Source organism: Schistocerca gregaria, chromosome 2 (genome assembly GCF_023897955.1).
Source record: "Schistocerca gregaria isolate iqSchGreg1 chromosome 2, iqSchGreg1.2, whole genome shotgun sequence".
Taxonomy (NCBI): Eukaryota; Metazoa; Arthropoda; class Insecta; order Orthoptera; family Acrididae; genus Schistocerca; species Schistocerca gregaria.
Window position 1 is genome coordinate 105,347,812 of NC_064921.1, and position 26,069 is coordinate 105,373,880.

Genomic DNA, 26,069 nt, shown 5'->3' on the forward strand with positions numbered 1-26,069 from the left:
CCACGTTTGAAGTCTGTGAGTTCTGTGAAGCAGTCCCTTCTGCTCTCTCCCAATGTCTAATGACTACTGAGATCACTGATATGGAGTACCTGGGAGCACTATGCACGTAATATGAAAAACGTGTGGTTTTGGGGGTGTACAGATACTGTTTATTGCATAGTGTATGAAGTATTCCAGTATTGTGTTTTAATTCTGTTAGTACAGGCAGAGGACACTATGCAACTCTACAGGCATTTGAACCAATCAAATTTCTTTTAAGTCTTAATACCAATATACAGCGTGCAAGTCCCCCCCCCCCCTCCCCCCATGAACTGATTGTTCCATTAGGACAGGTTTCTATGTAACTAAAAGATGTACTATGTAATACAACATTTCTGTTGTAATTAGACTAAAAAAAATCATGCTTTCAAAACATAGGCTTAGGGCCCAGTTGTAACTATTTTGTTGTTTAACACACCTGAAGATGTGTAATGTTGCCCAAAACAGGTTAATCTGAAATAAAAACAGCAATTGATATAGAGAAAAAAGTCTTTTTTGTATAAATAATGATCACAGATAGCTCACAGTGACAAATATGTCCACTTTTGTAATTTAACTACCCATACTTTTCATCCATATGACATAATAATTCCTTTCTCACTTTTATGGTGCCTTATGAATCCAATGCAGGGCCAGGACTGGTACAGTACTTCTCCAGTTTCACGGAGAACCAGCCATATCTGTATATAGGCTATTTTTTAATATGATGGAGTCACCACTAACAATGGCATTTTAAAGTTGCTGCTAGCTCACCCCCTCTCCTGGACAGGAATCCATGTCAGAATCTAGTATAATCATGTGATTTAATTGGCATTATTTTTCAAAGTATTTGTGAACCATGTATTTGAGGTTTGGCATGAGAACTAGCCCAGTATTTACCTAGGTGGATGTGGAAAAACCACCTAAAACCAATCCAGGCCGACCAGCACACCAATTCCCATTGTTAATCCATCAGGCAAATCTGATCCAGACCCAGCACACCTCCCCATGTCCTGGAAGCAGGTGCTTTAATGTGCTTGGCTATCCAGGCAGGTTCATGTGACATAATGCTTCTAATAGATTCCATAAAATATTACTTAATGTTCCAGTAGTGAACTCATCCACATTTATTACTGAATTAATTTCCTTATCTTATTTATCATCTTGTGTAATTCTTACTTCTACTTCTAGATATTTGTATTCTTCAGTATGTGTTAATGTTGCCATCCCTTTTCCTGCTGTCAAATCTTGATTTGTTCCTCCTATTACCATGTATTTTGTTTGAGCCATGTTGACCTGAAGATCTCATGTTTTCCTCTGTTAATTTCCTGGTAAATAATCAGTGTCTTCTTCATCTTGGGCCAAAATTAGCTGTATATCAGCAAATTATAGTGATAATATAGTACTATCATGCATTGGAATTCCCATGTTCTTACACTTTTTCTTCCAATTTTCAAATGCTTTCTCTATGTATATTTTTATAAAGGGTTGATGATAGGCTGCATCCCAGACACATTCCCTTTGTAACTTTAAATCCAGATGACAGAAAGTTTTGTATTTTTATTCTTGCTGTAGAGTTTTCATATAGGTTCTTAATTCCTTTAATTATGATAGAATTAATATTAGATGATTTCAAAACCTTCAACAAACTGCATAAAGATATATTGTCATAGACTTTTTTTATGTCTACAAATTCTAAGTGAAGTCGCTGATCTCGAATATTTCTCTTTTCAAGCCAAACAAAGTGTAAGGCCTATAGTTGACCTTCCTTCAGATTGTTCTTTGGTCTCCATTTCCATAAATTCTGCCTCTAAAAATTTTTCCATAATCCTTCCATTAAACCCGCTAAATATCACAGTTGTTGTTTGTTTCTTGTGGTCTTCAGTCCTGAGACTGGTTTGATGCAGCTCTCCATGCTACGCTATCCTGTGCAAGCTGCTTCATCTCCCAGTGCTTACTGCAACCTACATCCTTCTGAATCTGCTTAATATATTCATTTCTTGGTCTCTCTATACAATTTTTACCCTCCACACTGCCCTCCAATGCTAAATTTGTGATCCCTTGATGCCTCAGAACATGCCCTACCAAACGGTTCCTTCTTCTTGTCAAGTTGTGCCACGAACTCCTCTTCTCCCCTATTCTATTCAATACCTCGTCATTAGTTATGTGATCTACCCATCAAATCTTCAGCACTCTTCTGTAGCACCACATTTTGAAAGCTTCTATTCTCTTCCTGTCCAAACTATTTATCGACCATGTTTCACTTCCATACATGGCTACACTCCATACAAATATTTTCAGAACGACTTCCTGACACTTAAATCTATACTCGATGTTAACAAATTCCTCTACTTCAGAAACGCTTTCCTTGCCGTTGGCCGTCTACATTTTATATCCTCTCTACTTCGACCATCATCAGTTATTTTGCTCCCCAAATAGCAAAACTCATTTACTACTTTAAGCATCTCATTTCCTAATCTAATTCCGTTGGCATCACCCGACTTAATTCGACTGCATTCCATGATCCTCATTTTGCTTTTGTTGATGTTCATTTATATCCACCTTTCAAGACACTGTCCATTCCGTTCAACTGCTCTTACAAGTCCTTTGCTGTCTCTGACAGAATTCCAATGTCATCAGTGAACCTCAAGGTTTTTATTTCTTCTCCATTGATTTTAATACCTACTCCGAATATTTCTTTTGTTTCCTTCACTGGTTGCTCAATATACAGATTGAATAACATCGGGGAGAGGCTACAACCCTGTCTCACTCCCTTCCCAACCATTGCTTCCTTTTCATGTCCCTCGACTCTTATAACTGCCATCTGGTTTTATTTACATCTACATTTATACTACGCAAGCCACCTAACGGTGTGTGGCGGAGGGCACTTTACGTGCCACTGTGATTACCTCCTTTTTCTGTTCCAGTCGCGTATGGTTCGCGGGAAGAACGATTGTCTGAAAGCCTCCGTGCGCGCTCGAATATCTCTAATTTTACATTCGTGATCTCCTCGGAAGGTATAAGTAGGGGGAAGCAATATATTTGATATCTCATCCAGAAATGCACCCTCTCAAAACCTGGCGAGCAAGCTACACCGCAATGCAGAGCGCCTCTCTTGAAGAGTCTGCCACTTGAGTTTGCTAAACATCTCCGTAACGCTATCACGATTACCAAATAACCCTGTGACGAAACGCGCCATTCTTCTTTTGATCTTCTCTATCTCCTCCGTCAACCCAATCTGGTACAGATCCCACACTGATGAGCAATACTCAAGTATAGGTCGAACGAGTGTTTTGTAAGTTGCCTCCTGTGTTGATGGACTACATTTTCTAAGGACTCTCCCAATGAGTCTCAACCTGGTACCCGCCTTACCAACAATTAATTTTATATGATCATTCCACTTCAAATCGTTCCGCACGCCCATACTCCCAGATATTTTACAGAAGTAACTGCTACCAGTGTTTGTTCCGCTATCATATAATCATACAATAAAGGATCCTTCTTTCTATGTATTCACAGTACATTACATTTGTCTATGTTAAGGGTCAGTTGCGACTACCTGCACCAAGTGCCTATCTGCTGAAGATCTTCCTGCATTTCGCTACAATTTTCTAACGCTGCAACTTATCTGTATACTACAGCATCATCTGCGAAAAGCCGCATGGAACTTCCAACACTATCTACTAGGTCATTCATATATATTGTGAGAAGCAATAGTCCCATAACACTCCCCTGTGGCATGCCAGAGGTTACTTTAATATCTGTAGACATATCTCCATTGATAACAACATGCTGTGTTCTGTTTGCTAAAAACTCTTCAATCCAGTCACACTGCTGGTCTGATATTCCGTAGGCTCTTACTTTTTTTATCAGGCGACAGTGCGGAACTGTATCGAATGCCTTCCGGAAGTCAAGGAAAATAGCATCTATCTGGGAGCCTGTATCTAACATTTTCTGGGTCTCAAGAGCAAATAAAGCGAATTGGGTCTCACATGATCGCTGTTTCCGGAATCCATGTTGATTCCTACAGAGTAGATTCTGGGTTTCCAAAAAAGACATGATACTCGAGCAAAAAACGTGTTCTAAAATTCTACAACAGATCGACGTCAGAGATATAGGTCTATAGTTTTGCGCATCTGCTCGACGACCCTTCTTGAAGACTGGGACTACCTGTGATCTTTTCCAATCATTTGGAACCTTCTGTTCCTCTAGAGACTTGCGGTACATGGCTGTTAGAAGGGGGCAAGCTCTTTCGAGTACTCTGTGTAGAATCAAATTGGTATCCCGTCAGGTCCAGTGGACTTTCCTCTGTTGAGTGATTCCAGTTGCTTTTCTATTCCTTGGACACTTATTTCGATGTCAGCCATTTTTTCGTTTGTGCGAGGATTTAGAGAAGGAATTGCAGTGCAGTCTTCGTCTGTGAAACAGCTTTGGAAAAAGGTGTTTAGTTTTTCAGCTTTACGCGTGTCATCCTCTGTTTCAGTGCCATCACCATCCCAGAGTGTCTGGATATGCTGTTTCGAGCCACTTACAGATTTAACGTAAGACCAGAACTTCCTAGGATTTTCTACTCGGTATATAGAATTTTACTTTCGAATTCACTGAAGCATAGCCCTCCTTACGCTAACTTTGACATCGTGTAGGTTCTGTTTGTCTGAGAGGTTTTGGCTGCGTTTAAACTTGGAGTGAAGCTCTCTTTGCTTTCGCAGTTGTTTCCTAACTTTGTTCTTGAACCACGGTGGGTTTTTCCCGTCCCTCACAGTTTTACTCAGCATGTACCTGTCTAAAACGCATTTTACAATTGCATTAAACTTTTTCCATAAACACTCAACATTGTCAGTGTCGGAACAGAAATTTTCTTTTTGATCTGTTAGGTAGTCTGAAATCAGCCTTCTATTACTCTTGCTAAACAGATAAACCTTCCTCCCTTTTTTTATATTCCTATTAACTTCCATATTCAGGGATGCTGCAACGGCCTTATGATCACTGATTCCCTGTTCTGCACTTACAGAGTCGAAAAGTTCGGTTCTGTTTGTTATCAGTAGGTCCAAGATGTTATCTCCATGAGACGGTTCTCTGTTTAATTGCTTGAGGTAATTTTCGGATAGTGCACTCAGTATAATGTCACTCGATGCTCAGTCCCTACCACCTGTCCTAAACATCTGAGTGTCCCAGTCTATTTCTGGTAAATTAAAATCTCCACGTAAGACTGTAATATGCTGAGAACATTTATGTGAAATGTATTCCAAATTTTCTCTCAGTTGTTCTGCCACTAATGCTGCTGAGTCGGGAGGTCGGTAAAAGGAGCCAATTATTAGCCTAGCCCGGTTGTTGAGTGCAACCTCCACCCATAATATTTCACAGGAACTATCCACTTCTACTTCACTACAGGATAAACTACTACTAACAGCGACAAACACGCCACCACCGGTTGCATGCAATCTATCCTTTCTAAACACCGTCTGTGCCTTTGTAAAAATTTCGGCTGAATTTACCTCTGGCTTCAGCCAGCTTTCTGTACCTATAACGATTTCAGCTTCGGTGCTTTCTATCAGCGCTTGAAGTTCCTGTACTTTACCAATGCAGCTTCGACAGTTTACAATTACAATACCAATTGCTGCTTGGTACCGGCATGTCCTGACTTTGCCCCGCACCTTTTGAGGCTGTTGCCCTTTATGAACTTGCCTGAGGCCATCTAACCTCAAAAAACCACCCAGTCCACGCCACACAACCCCTGCTACCCGTGTAGCCGTTTGCTGCATGTAGTGGACTCCTGACCTATCCAGCAGAACCCGAAACCCCGCCACCCTATGGTGCAAGTCGAGGAATCTGCAGCCCACACGGTCGCAGAACCGTCTGAGCCTCTGATTCAGACCCTCCACGTGGCTCTGTACCAAATGTCTGCAGTCAGTCCTGTCGACGATGCTGCAGATGGTGAGCTCTGCTTTCATCCCACTAGCGAGACTGGCAGTCTTCACCAAATCAAATAGCCGCCGGAAGCCAGAGAGTATTTCCTCTGATCCATAGCGACACACATCATTGGTGCCGACATGAGCGACCACCTGCAGATGAGTGAACCCTGAACCCTTCATGGCATCCAGAAGGACCCTTTCTGCATCTGGAATGACTCCCCCCGGTATGCACACAGAGTGCACATTGGTTTTCTTCCCCTCTCTTGCTGCCATATCGCTAAGGGGCCCGATTACACACGTGACATTGGAGCTCCCAACTACCAGTAAGCCCACCCTCTGCGACTGCCCGGATCTTGCAGACTGAGGGGCAACCTCTGGAACAGGACAAGCAGCCATCTCCGGCCGAAGATCAGTATCAGCCGGAGACAGAGCCTGAAATCGGTTTATCAGACAAACTGGAGAGGCCTTCCGATCAGCCCTCCGGAATGTCTTTCGCCCCCTGCCACACCTCGAGACGACCTCCCACTCTACCACAGGTGAGGGATCAGCCTCAACGTGGGCAGTATCCCGGGCAGCCACAGTCGTAGACTGATTGGGGGATGCGTGGGACAAGCTGGCCAAACCCCCACAGTGATGCCCATTGGCAACAGCCTCAAGCTGTGTGACCGAAGCCAACACTGCCTGAAGCTAGGAGCGAAAGGATGCCAACTCAGCCTGCATCCGAACACAGCAGTTGCAGTCCCTAAAACTGTTGTGCAAAGAACATCTGAATTAATCTACAGAGAGCACAAACAAATCGACACAAAATTTAAATGGATATTAAAATATAAGATTGCCTAGTAAATGCAGTAATGCTGCTACTTGCACTCTGCTGACACACTGCTTAGCAGCGGAAGGAGACTACGCGATTTTACACTATTCAGGTACTAAAACGCGATGCTACAACTCTCAAATACTATAATACATCCAAAATTTATGAATTAAAGAACGCAAGCACCAAAAACACACAAAGAAATTAAGAATTAAACTATGTAACAAATGAGTGACCTAGGAGTATACGACTTTCTGCTGGCGAGCTGCTTTTCCAGCGGCAGCAGGGAGCACACTGCCTGTGACCAACCGACACTGGCCGTTCAAAACAAAAACAGAAGACAGACGACTATGCGAATTTACACTATTCAGGTACTAAAATGCGATACTACAACTCTCAAATACTATAATACATCTAAAATTTATGAATTAAACAATGCAAGTACCAAAAACACGCAAAGAAATTAAGAATTACACTATGTAACAAATGAGTGAGCTAGGAGTATACGACTTTCTGCTGGCACCTGCTTATCCAACGGCGGCAGGGAGCACACCTATACAAACTGTAAATAGCCTTTCGCTCCCAGTATTTTATCCCTGCCACCTTTAGAATTTGAAAGAGGGTATTCCAGTCAACATTGTCAAAAGCTTTTTCTAAGTCTACAAATGCTAGAAACATAGGTTTGCCTTTCCTTAATCTTTCTTCTAAGATAAGGCATAAGGTCAGTATTGCCTCATGTGTTCCAACATTTCTACTGAATCCAAACTGATGTTCCCCGAGGTCGACTTCTACCAGTTTTTCCATTCGTCTATAAAGAATTCGCGTTAGTATTTCGCAAGTGTGACTTATTAAACTGATAGTTCGGTAATTTTCACATCTGTCAACACCTGCTTTCTTTGGGATTGGTATTATTATATTCTTCTTGAAGTCTGAGGGTATTTCGCCTGTCTCTTACATCTTGCTCACCAGATGGTAGAGTTTTGTCAGGACTGGCTCTCTCAAGGCCTAATGGAATGCTGTCTACTCCCGGGGCCTTGTTTCGACTCAGGTCTTTCAGCGCTCTGTCAAATTCTTCAGTATCATATCTCCCATTTCATCTTCATCTACATCCTCTTCCATTTCCATAATATTGTCCTCAAGTACATCGCCCTTGTATAGACCCTCTATATACTCCTTCCACCTTTCTGATTTCCCTTCTTTGCTTAGAACTGGGTTTCCATCTGAACTCTTGATATTCATACAAGTGGTTCTCTTTTCTCCAAAGATCTCTTTAATTTTCCTGTAGGCACTATCTATCTTACCCCTAGTGAGATAAGCCTCTACACCCTTACATTTGTCCTCTAGTCATCCCTGCTTAGCAGTTTTGCACTTCCTGTCGATCTCATTTTTGAGACATTTGTATTCCTTTTTGCCTGCTTCATTTACTGCATTTTTATATTTTCTCCTTTCATCAATTAAATTCAATATTTCTTTTGGTACCCAAGGATTTCTACCAGCCCTCGTCTTTTTACCTTCTTGATCGTCTGCTGCCTTCACTACTTCATTCCACAGAGCTACACATTCTTCTTCTACTGTATTTCTTTCCCCAATTCCTGTCAATTGTCCGCTTATGCTCTCCCTGAAAGTCTCTACAACCTCTGGTTTAGTCAGTTTATCAAGGTCCTATCTCCTTAAATTGCCACCTTTTTGCAGTTTCTTCAGTTTTAACCTACAGTTCATAACCAATAGATTGTGATCAGAGTCCACATCTGCCCTGGAAATATCACAGTTATTCCTCTGTAATTCTTAAATTTGTTTTTCCTCCTTTCGTATGAGTTGTTGATGTAAATCCTACTTTCTTATCTTTGGTATCGTCTCACTATTTAAACATTTTTCCAAAGGGTTTTGCAAAAGTTTACTTAATTTATGTCTACTATATCTCAACAGTTGAGCTGGGCTTCCTCCAATTCATTTAGCTCTTTCGTTCTTTAAAATTTTGATTGAGTCTTCTACTGTTTGTATGCTCAAAGAAATGCATTCATTATATTCTGTTATTTCTGTTTTGTTATTTATTGAATCCAAAAATTCTTCCGTATTTTCTGTCGACAGTTCTTTAAAATATTGTCACATAGAAGAAGGTTTAATTAGATGAATGACACGAACACTAACTTCACTTAATGAAGGTTTATTCAGCACTTACACATACAAGAGCGCGGAGCAAACTGCCTCCAGCCAGAACACATACAGGATGTATACAGTTACAGAACATTCCAGTACAATGATTCTTGACATTTGTGGATACTTCTAGAATGTACTCGAACCAAATATAGAAATTAAAATTTTACAGTTCAGGAGAGTTTTGAACTCACGACCCTCCATGCAACAGTCTAGTATTGTAACCACTACACCATGGTGACTGTGCTACTCAGCTTCTTCTGTGACAATATTTTCCCAAGTCTAAATACTAATATATCTAATTAGTTGTTTTTCTTTAGAGATTTTCCTCAGTATTTTCGATATCTTTCATGGTTCTGCACTTTTTCCTCCAGTAAGATTGCCCACTTTATTGCAAGTCTGTTTCCAAGTCTTATTTTTTGTTTCAGCCCCATTTTGCTGATTTGCATTCTTAGTTCTATCACTGCTTGAGTACTTTGTACATTTAGCCATTTTAAATATTACTGTTTCTGTATTTGTATTTCTTTCTTTACATCTGAATGAAAATAATGCAGTAGTTTTATTCACTTTCAATTAATTGCTTCCCCGGGAGCTTTGTTGGCTGTGTCATATAAAGTATTAACGATAAATTTATATTGTATTTCTATATTACAAAATTCTGTTTCAGTTATTTTTTCACCCTACTTTTTTGTGTAACCTAAACATACATGGCACTTTCATTTTCTAGGCTCTTTCCATTATAGAGTAATGCTCTAGATTATTTGGGGCAGTGTGGGAAGAAGATGTACAAATAATTGAAAACATGAATAATTGAGATATTTTCAAACACATGTTCTATGTTTGAAAGTTTATCCAAGTTCTTTTATGTAGGCACTGTAGGCCTGTGTATTCCTTAAAATATTATATAATTGTATGCTTCTGAGAGGAGTTGATATTTTCTCATGTGGAATTTTGAATTTTTCTTGCAGCAATGTCACTGTACTGAAACACCCTCTGGCCCATATAATCTAGAAGAGTATCAACACATTGCAATGTGGAACAATGACTGATGAGGCCACTATCTTCATGCCCACTTTCGCATTCACTGCCCTCTTCTTTGTTTTGTTGTGAAGCAGTGGTCACAATTTTGACATTACTCATGCACTGTAAGCTGGGTACACGTACATCAATTTTCAGCCACTCTTTCAAGTTTCCTTCAGTGATATCTTCAAAACCATTTAAACCCATTGCTAGAATTATTATTTGTGCAGTTGTTATTTCTTCGTCAACAAAACCTTGAAAATCACTTTCTTCTTTATCTGGAACGTTTATCTTCCTTAATTGGAGGCTTGGCTCCCTGCCAGGCATCAGAAATCCCATGTATGGCATCTAGAATTGTCACTTTCTTCCAGAATGCCACCAAATTATAATCATCGTCGACTTTCATACTCGGTAGACCAGCTCATTAAAGCCGTTTTTCCAATGCATTTTTGCCTTGGTCCATTGACTGTATAATGGCAGTCATATTGGACATAAAAATTTAATTATTATGAGACCATCATCATATACAAGAATCCTTCCATAAGAATGTGAAGGGTCATTATCAAGCAATAGGACAGCCTTCTTCTAAAAATTGCAGAACATGTAGTACGAAATATGTGTGGAATTGGTTTTTGAAAATTTCACTATCTCTCAATAATTCTTTTGGTTGTAATAATGCACAGGTGATCCAGAGCTGTGATACCCTTGAATGCTCAAGGTGTTTTTGATTTTCCAATCAGTAGTAGTTTCATTTTGTGATTCCCAAATGCATTACTGGTGCACAAAATGTTAATGCATTCCTGAGACGATTTATATCCAGGAACAGGAACTTCGCTCTTAAAAGCAAGGGTTCTGCTTGATAGGCCAATAGAGGCCACTTTATCTGCAGTATAAATTTGGCTGGTGTGCTTTCATCTGCAGTACAATTTGGCCTCTTCTTCCACATACTTATGGAACTTTTCCCAGAAGGAATCAGCTCCTGCATCTTTTGAACTAAGCCACTCTCCTTGCAATTGAGAAATCTCCTGCCATTGTTTGAATCTGGTGAGCTATCCAAATAAGGCATTAAATTCTCCCTCGAACCCTAGAGCTTCATGAAGAGATTTAGCTTTTTCGGCACAAATCACATTTGAAACAGTGAAATTTTCTACTCGTTTTCAGCTAAACCATTGCAAAAGAGTAGCATCTAATTCATCAAATCTAGATCTCTTTACACTTTTTCATATGGATGGTCCAGAAGTAGAACTGCATTTCCCGATAAAATCCTGTATTTCCTGCATATTCTTTTTAATGCCCTGAACAGGCTGCATTCCAATATAATAATCAGCTCTAAGTTTTTGCAGCAGTTTCCTCCTTCTAAAATCTTTAAATTGATTCCAATTTTTGTTTTAATTTCAGCATATGTTTCTTTTGTTTCTCCAACATCTCTTTTAACATGTTTGATTGACACTTACACGTCAATTAACATCAGAAACGGAGTCTGTTTTTTATATACACAGAAAAGGCTGGCTAATAACAGTGGAAACAATACTCTATTGTCACTCAGCACTTGTTTAAATGATGGAAAAAGCACATATTGTCATATGGCAGATTGTTTATTGCAGCCTGCGAGAGGAAAAGTATTGAGCCTTTTTTTATTAGATGCATCTATAACCTGCAAATTGGATAATCCACACGCGAATAATTGGGAATACATTGTACTTTAGAATGTTCATTCAGTTTTGAAATCTTTCTCATTCTTAACAATTTCTTCTTTACTCAGCATATCTACACATGGAAATAAAAATTTAGAGCTGATTTGGAGACCACCTTAGGTCTCGCCTCTGCATTCTTTGACATCTTATTTTTTAAGGCTATATTAAAACTGTAGATTAAAACTGAAGAAACTGCAAAAATGTGGGATATTAAGGAGATGGGACCTGGATAAACTGAAAGAACCAGAGGTTGTACAGAGTTTCAGGGAGAGCATAAGGGAACAATTGACAGGAATAGGGGAAAGAAATACAGTAGAAGAAGAATGGGTAGCTCTGAGGGATGTAGTAGTGAAGGCAGCAGAGGATAAAGTAGGTACAAAGACGAGGGCTGCTAGAAATCCTTGGGTAACAGAAGAAATATTGAATTTAATTGATGAAAGGAGAAAATATAAAAATGCAGTAAATGAAGCAGGCAAAAAGGAATACAAATGTCTCAAAAATGAGATCGACAGGAAGTGCAAAATGGCCAAACAGGGATGGCTACAGGACAAATGTAAGGATGTAGAAGCTTATCTCACTAGGGGTAAGATAGATACTGCCTACAGGAAAATTAAAGAGACCTTTGGAGAGAAGAGAACCACGTGTATGAATATCAAGAGCTCAGATGGCAGCCCAGTTGTAAGCAAAGAAGGGAAGGCAGAAAGGTGGAAGGAGTATATTGAAGGTTTATACAAGGGCGATGTACTTGAGGACAATATTATGGAAATGGAAGAGGGTGTAGATGAAGACGAAATGGGAGATACGATACTGCGTGAAGAGTTTGACAGAGCACTGAAAGACCTGAGTCGAAACAAGGCCCCCGGAGTAGACAACATTCCATTAGAACTACTGACGGCCTTGGGACAACCAGTCCTGACAAAACTCTACCAGCTGGTGAGCAAGATGTATGAGACAGGTGAAATACCCTCAGACTTCAAGAAGAATATAATAATTCCAATCCCAAAGAAAGCAGGTGCTGACAGATGTGAAAATTACCGAACTATCAGTTTAATAAGCCACGGCTGCAAAATACTAACGCGAATTCTTTACAGACGAATGGAAAAACTGGTAGATGCAGACCTCGGGGAGGATCAGTTTGGATTCCGTCGAAATGTTGGAACACGTGAGGCAATACTGACCTTACGACTTATCTTTGTAGAAAGATTAAGAAAAGGCAAACCTACGTTTCTAGCATTTGTAGACTTAGAGAAAGCTTTTGACAATGTTGACTGGAATACTCTTTTTCAAATTCTAAAGGTGGCGGGGGTAAAATACAGGGAGCGAAAGGCTATTTATAATTTGTACAGAAACCAGATGGCAGTCGAGGGGCGCGAAAGGGAAGCAGTGGTTGGGAAAGGAGTGAGACAGGGTTGTAGCCTGTCCCCAATGTTATTCAATCTGTATATTGAGCAAGCAGTAAAGGAAACTAAAGAAAAATTTGGAGTAGGTATTAAAATTCATGGAGACGAAGTAAAAACTTTGAGGTTCGCCGATGACATTGTAATTCTGTCAGAGACGGCAAAGGACTTGGAAGAGCAGTTGAACGGAATGGACAGTGTCTTGAAAGGAGGATATAAGATGAACATTAACAAAAGCAAAACGAGGATAATGGAATGTAGTCTAATTAAATCGGGTGATGCTGAGGGAATTAGATTAGGAAATGAGACACTTCAAGTAGTAAAGGAGTTTTGTTATTTAGGAAGTAAAATAACTGATGATGGTCGAAGTAGAGAGGATATAAAATGTAGACTGGCAATGGCAAGGAAAGCATTTCTGAAGAAGAGAAATTTGTTAACATCTCGTATAGATTTAAGTGTCAGGAAGTCATTTCTGAAAGTATTTGTATGGAGTGTAGCCATGTATGGAAGTGAAACATGGACGATAACTAGTTTGGACAAGAAGAGAATAGAAGCTTTCGAAATGTGGTGCTACAGAAGAATACTGAAGATACGGTGGATAGATCACGTAACTAATGAGGAGGTATTGAATAGGATTGGGGAGAAGAGAAGTTTATGGCACAACTTGACTAGAAGAAGGGATTGGTTGGTAGGACATGTTTTGAGGCATCAAGGGATCACAAATTTAGCATTGGAGGGCAGCGTGGAGGGTAAAAATCGTAGAGGGAGACCGAGAGATGAGTACACTAAGCAGATTCAGAAGGATGTAGGTTGCAGTAGGTACTGGGAGATGAAGCAGCTTGCACAGGATAGAGTAGCATGGAGAGCTGCATCAAACCAGTCTCAGGACTGAAGACAACAACAACACATTTTTTCTGTAATAATTATTTAATCATTTATTGTTTTTATTGAAGTTAATCCTGATGCCCATGGATATTCATGAATTTTTTATGCACATAAAACAATTTGGAATTTGTAGTGAATTTTCTTGTCCATGGGGATAAATAACAAATGACAGTATATTTTAGTCTGCAAAACTTCCCAGTGTTACGTAAACAATTTGTTGACAACTTAAAACTGGTTTGGTTTATTTAATTTATTAGATATGTAATCAGTCCCTTGAAAGTGCAGTTATACATTGATGGAAGGTGTAGGGCTCTAGCAAGAAACATATGCATAAACTGAGATATCACTGCACACACAGATATTTGGCAGTGATTTCTGAAATGAAGTGTCTCATACAACAGAGAAACAGTAACTCATTGCGAGCTACAAACATTGAAAGAGGAAGAGTGTTTTCTGAGTGACATTGTACACTTTTGCAGCCTGGATTATGAACACGAGCTACATGTCTGGAAGAAACTTGCTGGTTTATGTTACTTTGAGTCTCATGTCTATTGAACAAGCTGTCTTTACAATTATATGGGTATGGGCCCAAATAAGTACCTCAGCCTTCAGTGACATGGCATGTGAATTTTGCAGTGAAATAATTGAAACAAAAGATGGCATCCCTATCATGAGATAATCAGAGTTCACCACTGTCTCACTGCAGTAGTGGAATACTACACTGAACAGGAGGGGGGATTGAAATTTCACAGGTTGAAAGGGTATGTAATGCTATGTAAGTGATTACAAAATGGAGCTAAATTTACAAAGATCTTGCCAGTATGAGCCCACTTATCAGTATGACGTTACACTCCCTCTGGTCTGGATGCATGCATTGATTCAGTTGCCAAGGGTAGCCATTCTTTCCTTTCCTGAGGCAAGATGGCTCTCAACTGTTCTAACTGGTCCTTGATATCCAGGATACTGGTACTGGGACAGAGTTGACAAATGAGTTGGTTTCACTCGTGTTCTTTCTGGAATATACCCAGGGACCATGCTGCCCTGGAGAGTGCCTCAACATCACACAGACAGTTAGAAACACATGGTACGTGTGGACGAGCATTGTCCTCTTGAAAAATTGCACCACACTACTTTCGCATGGGAGGATGCAGCATACTGAGATGTACCGTTGTGCCATCAAGAGTTCCATCAATCAGTACCAACCATGATCTAAAGTCTTACCCAATGGCTCCCTAAACCATGACTCCAGGATTAACCCTGCTGTGCCTCTCCAAAGTATTCAAAGAATGAGATCTCTCTCCAGGTTACTGCCCTGCTTGCAGATGATGCTCATCTCAGGTAGTACAGTACTGCAGTTCATTGCTAAACACAGCTGTCAGCAGTCCATTCTTCCAGTCACAACAGCACTCCTAATGCACCCAATGTGTTGCGGTGTTAATGCCATAGTCCAGTTGCTGCTAGTCCCCAACCAACGATGTCGGGTGATGCAGGTTGTTGCAGGGAATTCATTACTTGTTCTCAGATAGCAGATCCAGATGTGATGCATGGTACACAATCCAGTGATTCTCTCTTATGTTGGTCAGTTGGTGGTAGACTTGCCCTCATTCTCCCATGCAGACCAACATCGGGCCATTTTCACATTCAGATGCCCTACAACTCTGGATATTTGAACAATTTGACTGGCCAGCCACTGGGAGACCAACAATGAGGCCCCTTTCAAACTGTCAGATGATATGCTGTCTCAAAAGAATCCTTCACAGTCATTGCTAAACATTTGACGCTGTTCACATTCCACATCATTGTATTACCTACCTACTGTGCATTAAGTTTCATATTGAGCTGAGTTTGCTGCACGGACGGTTCAATCCCACGTCCGGCCATCCTGATTTAGGTTTTCCGTGATTTCCCTAAATCATTTCAGGCAAATGCCGGGATGCTTCATTCGAAAGGGCACATCCGACTTCCCTCCCCATCCTTCCCTAATCCGCGAGACCAATGACCTCACAGTTTGGTCTCCTCCCCCCAAAATCAACCCTTCATCAACCTTGGGTAATCAAATAAACTTTTCTTTGCTGTTAAAGCTATGGTCTATCTAGTGAGTCCAGGTTGGAAAGTTCTATGAACACATTTTTCTTTGTGCAAAAGCAGATCAGATATTGATTTATTACAAAATCTTCAATTTTGCACTTAAATTTATTTAATATTGGAAAGTGGTACATAAATAAAACCTAATATTTGAGAACCTTTTGTTGTTAGCTTACTACATTCCATGGCGTCATACCTTTAGTCCCTGAGATATAAGAACCCAAACTTTGAAGTTTTTTCATGTGAATTTGTCTAAACTTTTCTGGCTGAATATAGTTTGTAGAATTCTTTTCATTATTATTCTTAAGAGAAAGCAGAAAATTGTACAAGATGGCCAACTTTAATTTCTGTCAGTGACCAGAAATTTACATTCAAGCTGTGCAAAGTCACACACAGAGTCAAAGAAGTGACTAATCTCAGTCAGTATTGCTTTGAGGAATGTTAAACTTTACTAATGTTTATTAGTGACAAGTGCAAATATTCAAACAAAATTCATGATGGTCAAAGTGATTAGTTGACATGGAATGATCCAGAATTTACATTCCTATTCTGATAAATTGTAGGATGAGTGGCTAATGAGGTGTTCTCTTCCTTTATTTTTGAATATTTGGGGATTTTCGACTTCGTGCCTGATGTTGACTGGCAACCTGTTATAGATTTATATAAAACTGCTGTCTAAAATCTAGAGAGGAATCCACAGTATGTAGAAATTATTTCTACTTCTGATATTGTGACTGGGCATTGCTGAGTTAATTCTAAATTTACTCTTGTTACTAACTACTAAAGGTGGGCCAAATGGTTATTCTGGAGTAACTGTTATCACAGTTCCAGTTACTCTTTGATAACTGTTATTTTAAACGGTTATTAATAACTGTCAAGTTATTTTTCGGTGGCAAATTCCGAATACTCCGACGGGGCTCAAGTTAAATAACATAGTTGGAATCCATTAGTTTAGTCATCAGTATAACTGCGAGTAGTGTGAAATGGCAGGAATGTAATATGAATCGTGTCATAACTTTAGCTAATTAACTCCGGGTACATTTTAGTTGATGTTAGAACGATTAGTGTTTCATATTGTATGTTTGTAGGTTATTGGTCGCTATTAGAAATATTATCTTCGAAGCTGCAACAGAAAGTACGTGGAACTTAGCCACAGCACTGTTTAAGTAAGATGTTAACAATGTGCGTTTTTAAGTATGAAGTAATATGTAAACTGAATATTGTAGGTTAAATTCGAAGCTTAATTTCTTGTGCTGCTCACTTAATAGAATAAGGGTACAACCTTGTAATACAACAAAAAATATACGTAATGTGACAGATTCATTTATGCCTGTCCTGTAAAAGATAGTCCTATTGGGGAAAGTGTGAGTACGCTAATCCAAGTTTTATGTGAGATTTGGAAACTGCTCGATTTCTCCAGCTACAGCGTGTTTATAACATATGAACACATGCAGATCGAAACGGTTGACAGTGTTACATTTCTGGGACTACAACTCGATAATAAATTCAGTTGGGAAGGGCATACCACAGAACTGATGAAGCGCCTAAACAAGTCTGTATTTACAGTGAGAATGATGTTAGATGTAGGAGACATAAATATAGAAAAGCTTACATATTTTCACTCTATTATTTCATAAGGGAGCATATTCTATGGTAACTAATCAAACGTAGCAAAAGTTTTTCGCATGTACAAGCGTGTCATAAAAATCGTTTGTGGTATAAATTCAAGAACATCATGTAGGAACCTGTTCAAGGAATTTTGTATTCTAACCACTGCTTCCTAGTATATTTATTCCTCAATGAAATTTTTTGCAAGTATTTCCAACCAATAGCTCAATACATAATATCAGTACTAGAAATAGGAACAATAATCTACAGAAAAACCTAAAATCACTTACCTTGGTACAAAAGGGGTCCAATATTCAGGAGTGTGCATTTTCAATAAACTGCCAGCAAGTCAGCAACCATTAAAAACTTGCTTTCAGATAAAGCACAGTTTACAGTGTGTTTGAAAGACTTTTTGATACAAAAGTGTCTGATTCCACCCGTCTGCTTTCACCCAGGATGTCATCAATATGCCGGAAATGGCTATTTTAAGTGTGTCAATGACATCACTACATACACATGGCAACAAACATGAAGATACATATAAATAATACAATAACATCTCCCACCAAAAATACAATCAAACCAACGGGACAACTGCGGGAAGTTGGGGATTTTAGGGTGAGGACAAGCTCGTTTAGAAAAAAAAAAAAAAAAAAAAAAAAAACAAATGAAGACAACAAAGTCTGCAGGAATCAGACATTCTCTTGAACAATATAGGCCAACCATAGGTGACCATACCAAAACACCAATACCCACAACTAAAAGTACAAAAATTGGAATCAGACATTTCCCTTGACCTGCATAGATGACGATATCAAAACATCAACACCTACAACTATGAAAATGGGAATCGGTCATTTCCGGTGACCTATATAGGTCCACCACAACTACTGATGCCAAAAAACCAACACCTACAACTGCTGCAAAAAATGAAACCACAATCGCAAAAATCCACAAATCAAACATCCCTACATAAATTAAATCACATTCAATACTCCATAAATACACAAAACATCACAACACACACACACACACACACACACACACACACACACACACACACACACACACACACACCAACTGAAACAGTCAAGATCGGGTATTCTGTGTATGATGAATTTATTAAAAGTGCGTAACTGTGTTTTATTCTGACAGTGTGTCAATTCTGTAAATATTAGTAGTTACTGTAATATATTCACATATTTTGCCAATCTCCTGACAAATGATGAGGATAATAATTATTATATTCAACTGTATTATGTTATACATTCTGACATGTTATTTGTCATTCGCGATGGCCAGGGGCTATTTCCGAAGAAGTACGTAAATATTTGTTCGCTCCAGTAACTATCGTCTCTGGAAATATCACCGGGGTCTAAGACTGGAGTCACTGTGTAAGAAACACAGACACACAGTTATTCCGTTATCAACTTCCAGGTTACCTGTAATGGTAGCCCGTTAACTGCCAGAGAATGAGAACTGTGAGCCAATAACAATAACTACCAGAGGAAAATACCGATCTCTGACAATTATTTCCATAGTCGCTCGAATTCCTTATGGTAACTCTCTTTGTACTACCCGTCCAAGCTAAACTGACATATAAGGCGGTGGCTCAAGGGAACAACCATACTTGTTAATGCCTGTACTGCAGCTCCTATCAGCCACTGCTCAGACATTAACTTTATTTAATTGTTTGTGCTAAAAGTAACGAAGGCACACAAAATAGTACACAGTTCTTATCAACAGATGGCGCCCAGTCTCACAGTTATTCCCATGGCCTATAGAACGCCTTCCAAATGGTCTATCCCTCTCCTTTGTTCGTAGCCGGATCTCCGATGAGTTGACAGGAAAGCGTAGTACGATCTTCGGTCAACAGATGGCCGCGAGGCACTGTTGACACTAGACAGTTATTGAAATAACTGCCTGTATCAGAGGAATGGTTATCGCAGTAACCGTTACTTCTCAGTATTTTTTGCCACCTCTACTAACTACAGGTACCATTAGAGAGTATAAAGTTAGTGAGTATGCATTGGTTTCCTATAAACACTGTCCTAGAATCCCATCATCCTTCCTGTAAACTAATATGTCCGGTAAAGGAAGCTTTCCATCTCTTTTAATATATCCAGTAAAGGAAGCTTTCCATCTCTTTCAATCTCCATTATTTAGCTGTGGCTGGGATGAAGCCAATTAAAATGATCTAAGAAATGATTGAGAGTGACTAGTCCATGTGTCACACCATAAACATATTGTCGACATACCTCAAAAAACAGTTTGGTTTATAAATTGATCTCAGTACAGGACACCAAATCTTTGTCACTTCCCAATTTTTCACTGGCTAAAATCAAGGACTCTTCAAAGAACCTAGATAAAAAGAAATACTACCTCAAAGCTCACAACCAATGCCAAAGCACAAAGACATAAAAACATGAAGCAGTGAATAGAGACCATAGAATTGGAGATATGGTGTTCAAATTTTCCAACATGAGGCACAAGACCAGGTGCTAGATACTTCATCAAATTGTATGTGGGTACATGCAAATTATCCACAATTGACCATAGTGGTACCCCTTCTTTGTGGATCTTTGGCAAAGCATATAACCTTGGTGGAACGGTAGCACTAGGCCAAATCTTTTTGAGCCCATCTCCAACAATGAACTTTTACAAAAGTGAAAGTGTTCATTCATTTTGCCCACATATATGTAGACAAAACTGATCCTTTGCTTAAGGGCTCAGCTAGCTGTAGATGGGAGATTGACCATACTGAATGAACACTTCTTTGTCATAAGTATTGTGATGTTGCCTTTGTCCACTGGTAATATTCATAAATCTGGATTTCCTCCAATGGATCAGATTGCTGCCCTTTCAACAGAAGGTATGTAATGCAATGCATGAGAAACCTTGTACATGACTTCATTGCTTGGTTTTTAAAAGAGCTACAGAGTGCTTATTCAACAGAGCAAATAAATTCAGTGGTGGAACGGCTCCGTTGTGTGAGGGCAAGATTTAGGCCTTCCTTCAAAACTGACAGTGTGGTGTCATCCAAATCGTAAGTCATGAGGTTAATCACAATCCATTGACAGGCATTTTGATATCTTGGGTTCGCAACAAAGGGTTTGAAATGTTGAAGATTGCCAAGAGGTGGCACTCCTGTGCATCCAGTCTGATAGTCCCCAACAATAGCAATCCACCTATTTTCAGGTTTCTGCCAATAGCAGTGATAAAGCCTCCAGCCGTAAGTAAAAAAATCTTTGGCTATAACGTCCAGTTGTCTGTGAGTAAAATGAATGCACTCCTTTACTTTGGCAAAATTAGCATGGTTCTTAATATTACTGACCATATTACTATTGATATAATGGAAAAAATCTAGCAAATTTAGATATAATACCTCTATTATGTCATCTTAGGAGAAAAGCAAGGTGACTCAGGAGCTTCTCTTCCTGCTAAAAAGTTTGTAATTTCTGTACAAGTTCAGCCATCTTCACTTCATAGAGGAACTTGTGACAAAGTAAAGTTTCCCAGTTTTTTTAATACTGATTTTGGAGGTTGTGGTGTAGCCACTGTGACTAGTTGTTCTTGGCCATTTCTTGGTCCCTTTTAATCTTAATTGATTTCATCCTGGCATCAAGGTCACAGTGGAGGTTGAAAGATGCAGAAAACTTTTTTCTGGATGCAATGGTCTAGAGGAGAGATGATAGGGCTCTGGGACACAGTGTTTACAGGAAAGCAATTGGTATGTACAGGTGATATGTTGTCAACCACCATGTGGGTTTCTGATCTGACATATTTTTGTTATTGTTATTCTTGAAGAATCAATTTTGTCAAGACCACTAGTAATTCTTTTTATTACTGTTACCAGCTTCAACAGAACTGTCAGCATTGTATCTTGTAGTAGTAATAAAAAGAATTACTAGAGGTCCTGGCAAACTTGATTCTTCAAGAATAATATGATCTTCAGATCACCTCCAACAATTTGCACAATGTTCAATGTATGAAGCAGCATCTGTGAGGCAATGGTTTGTAGACAATAACATTCCTGAAATAGACTGGCCTGGCCAGAGTCCCAACCTGAAACCAATGGAACACCTCTGGGAAGAGTTAGAATGTCAACTTTTCTTCAAATGCCAGTGTCCAATATCATTACCTTCTCTGGTTCAGCTCTTGAGTAAGAAGGGACTGCAATTCCTCCATAGACATCCATACGTCTCATTGAAAGAGTTCCCAGCAGAGTTCAAGTCATAATTATGGCATAGTATGAACACAACTGATATCAATTTCCACTAATAGATACACACACAAAAAAAATTTGGGTCACCTTGCTTCCCAGGACTCCTGAAAATAGACATTGACTGTGGATATTGTATCACAGACATAGTCCCTTTGACTGTTCAGAGGTGTCACTAAACCCGCCCAAAGATGTAAACAACCGTGCACAAGCAGCGATTATTAAATAGAGGGGGTCCAGCAGCCGATTAGTTACAGTCATTCCACCAGGAGGTGGTACACTGCTCATGTTGTCTTAGTTCAACCATGCCTAGACGGTCAATACCGCAGTTCGATCATGTCCACATTATTACTTTGTGCCAAGAAGAGCTCTGAAGAAGGGAAGTGTGCAGGCGTCGCAGAGTGAACCAAAGCAGTTCGGACATGGAGGAGATACAGAGAGACAGGAACTGTCAATTACATGCCTCGCTCAGGCCACCCAAGGGCTACTACTGCAGTGGACGTCCATTATCTACGGAGTATGGCTCAGAGGAACCCTGACAGCAATGCCATCATGTTGAATAATGCTTTTCGTGCAGCTAGAGAACATCGTGTTAGGACTCAAACTGTGCGCAATCGGTTGCATGATGTGCAACTTCACTCCTGACATCCGTGGCAAGGCCCATCTTTGCAGCCACGACACCTTGCAGTGTGGTACAGATGGGCCCAACAACATCCTGAATGGACCGCTCACGATTGGCATCATGGTCTTTTCACCGATGAGTGTCACATATGGCTTCAATCAAACAATTGTCGGAGACATGTTTGGAAGCAACCTGTTCAGGCTGAATGCCTTAGACACACTGTCCAGCAAGTGCAGCAAGTTGGAGGTCGGCTGATCTTTTGGGGTGGCATTATGTGGGGCTGGTGGTCGTGGAAGGTGCTGTAATGGCTGTACGATACGTGAATGCCATCCTCCGACCAATAGTGCAACCATATCAGCACCATATTGGTGAGGCATTCATCTTCATGGATGGCAATTTACATCCCCATCATGCACATCTTGTGAATGACTTCCTTCAGGATAATGACATTGCTCGACTAGAGTGGCCAGCATGTTCTCCAGACATGATGAACCCTATAAAACATGCCTGGTATAGATTGAAAAGGACTGTTTATGGACGACGTGACCCACTAACCACTCTGAGGGATCTACGTCGAATCGCCATTGAGGAGTGGGACAATCTGGTCCAACAGTGCCTTAATGAACTTGTGGATAGTATGCCACGACAAATACAGGCATGTATCAATGCAAGAGGACGTGCTACTGGGTATTAGAGGTACCAGTGTACAACAGTCTGGACCACCACTTCTGAAGGTCTCGCTGTATGGTGGTACAAAATGCAATGTGTGGTTTCCGTGAGCAATAAAAAGGGCAGATATGATGTTTACATTGATCTCTATTCCAATTTTCTGTGGGGGTTCCGGAACTCTCAGAACCAAGGTGTTGCAAAACTTTTCTGTTGTGAGTAGTTTTCTCTGCTTCTCTATGACTGAATCCCAATGTGTCAGGAGCCCTGTTATTCCATCCTGGACACTGCTTCTGTTCATTTGTCGAATGGCTTGGTTAAGGATGGTAAGAAGCTCCAGCAGAGAAAGATAATGATACCCACAAATAGGTGAAACAAGTCAAAGTCTGGTAGACAGGGAGGTTGCAGCAACACTTTCCATCCATATTCGTAGTTTTTGGGACTCAACATTGCTGATAAGTGGGCGGGCGTCGTCGTGGAGGATGAGTGGCCCAGCCTTGAGCAACTGCTCCAGATTTTATGCATTTTTCTGCACAGGTTTTGCCTGAAGTTATGTAATACACTGCTGTGACACTTGTCCCACATATAACTCTATCTGTCTTGACAATTCCTTGGTGATAATAAACAAAATCATCATTTTCTAGAGCTTTGATTGACTTCATCGAAATTTTTTTGGATGTGGGGAATCTGAAGCTCTCTACACAGTGAACTGTGATTTCAACACCAGGTCAAAATCTGTAATCCACATTTTGTCAATAATGACAGTTTGAAACAAGAATAGTTGACTTTCGCGGTTGAATTATTGTTTGAACAAGGTTCCGATATCCACAGTTTCTGCTTCTATTCAGCAGTCAAACAGTGTGGGACCCATCCCATAGAAAATTTTCTCTTCTTCAAATCATTCTTCAGAATACAGACTATTTGTGTTGGCGGAACTCCCCAGGCTTCAAAGAGTTCCTCACAAGTCACACTATGATCTTCTTCAAGAGCATCTGCCACAAGTTTCACACTTTTTTCTGATTGGTGGCCTTACGGATTTTGGATTATCGTCTGTGCTTATACAAGCACCACAAAAAATGATGAACCCAACATAGAACTGTACTTCAGTCCACTGTAAACTCACCACAAACTTCTCATAATGCACTGTTCTGTTGTGTTTTTTCTGTGTAAAATTTTGATGTACGACCTCTGGTCTTCAACTGGCACAGAACCTGAGACTATCTCTCACAAATTTTGTGTTAGAGTACACAGTGAAAAAACAAAAACTCGTGCTCACTTGAAGACAGCTGCCAGATGGACTACTGAAATATTGTGTCCAGATGATTGTATGAGCCAGATGTAGGCCTGAGAAGAATGTAATAGGAAGCACACATATTGGCACATAAGTATAAGAATTCCTAGATCCCTGAAAATATTTCTGCAAAATGTTCGATTATCAGCTCAACACAATATTGTTATTGCACACTTCTGTTGGACAAATACTTTCCTCATCTTGGCTACAGTGGGGATGGATAGTTTTATGAACCTGACTAAAAAAGAACAAGCAGAGAGAAGCATGAAGGTAGTAGCTGGTAGACAGGGTTGGGGGGGGGGGGGGGGGGGGGAGCTAGAAAGGAACTAGTATACATTAAAGACAGAAGATTTACTGGATTGAAGATGCTTTGCAGGTAACAGATCCCACCTGCACAGTCATGAGAAGCCATAGTTGGGAAGATCGGTGGCACAGATTGTAAAGCGCAGATTTCTACCCTTTCTTTTATTAATGCCTCATTACAATTGCTGAATATTTTCTGTGTAATGTTGTAATACTCACGATCATTGTGAGTTTGTGTGCAGTGCCACTATCATGTTTAACAACCCAGCGGTGATGCAAGTGTAAGGTCTGAAGCTTGTGACCTACTAACAACAATGTGAATGAAACTGAAAATTTTTACTTGTCAAGTGCTGCAACAGCATTTTTCGTTTATAATTGCATACTGTTCCTAAACATTTTCTTTAGCAAAAGCATCTTTCAGTACAGAGCACTGCAGTGCATTTTTCATAAGTCAGTTTCAAGGAGAATTTTTTACTTCTGTTGTGCATGAAATGATAAAACATTCCACTGTGAAGTTTCTCCACTTAAGATATCAGTGTAATTAATGCGGTTTCACTGACAATTTAATTTACTTTCCAGATGTCACTTCCCTCCTTCAGCAGCTCCTGGATGTTGAACGAGAACATCTAGAGCTTGAAAAGCAACGGCTTGCATTTGATCGGCAGATTGGAGCACAACTAATGTGTCTGGTTCCCATTGTTAGCAGCATTTTACAAAAACATGCAGCCCCTCAACACACAGATAATAATTGGCATTTCAGTAATGCACAACGTGATTCAGACAGTGATCATAATTAAGCCATAAAACATTGTTCCTCATAAAGATGCATTTAAAATAGAAATAAGAATATAATAATCTTAAAGATGTTAAAAGTTCACATAGATTTTTTTAATGTGAGAAGCAACTGCTACGCAATTTTTAGTACAAGAGATTATAAGAACTTGAATTTAATTTTAATTACAAAAGTAATTATTTTTAAACAATGCAAAAGAAAGACTTTTTAGTGTAAGTTTAGATGTAGTAATAGATTTTGTATACATTATAATACCTGGGAAAGAACTCAGATGTATACCATGAATAATGTTGTATGTAACAATAAATAGAAGTGAAGATGATAATTTGCAAGCAAGAAAGTACTGTGAATGTCATTTTCTTATCAAAGCTGTTCTCTGTGATATGGACTACAAAACACCTTTTAACCCTGAACACATTGACTGCCGCATGCGTAGTGGTGGATGCTTCAGAATCAGGCTAGGCTGCAGTGTTAGTTGTGAAGTTCTGTTGTAGCTGCTGGTGGGCATGTGACGTCAGGCATAAGGCTCTGCTTTCTACTGTGGTGGCCTCATGGAAGTCAACATTTTTAATTTAATAATGTTATAAA

General features: G+C 39.7%; 1 protein-coding gene across 2 annotated transcripts in view; it reads left to right on the top strand.

The window, feature by feature from the left end:
- LOC126336450 (uncharacterized) overlaps window positions 1–25,821 on the top strand; it is a 73,064-nt gene extending 47,243 nt beyond the window's left edge. For both annotated transcript variants that reach the window (XM_050000159.1, XM_050000160.1), the window contains one exon: window positions 25,268–25,821. In XM_050000159.1, the coding sequence (XP_049856116.1) occupies window positions 25,268–25,485 (218 nt within the window). In that variant the 3' untranslated portion in view covers window positions 25,486–25,821. The remainder of the gene's footprint in view (window positions 1–25,267) is intronic.
- Window positions 25,822–26,069: the final 248 nt, after the last annotated feature.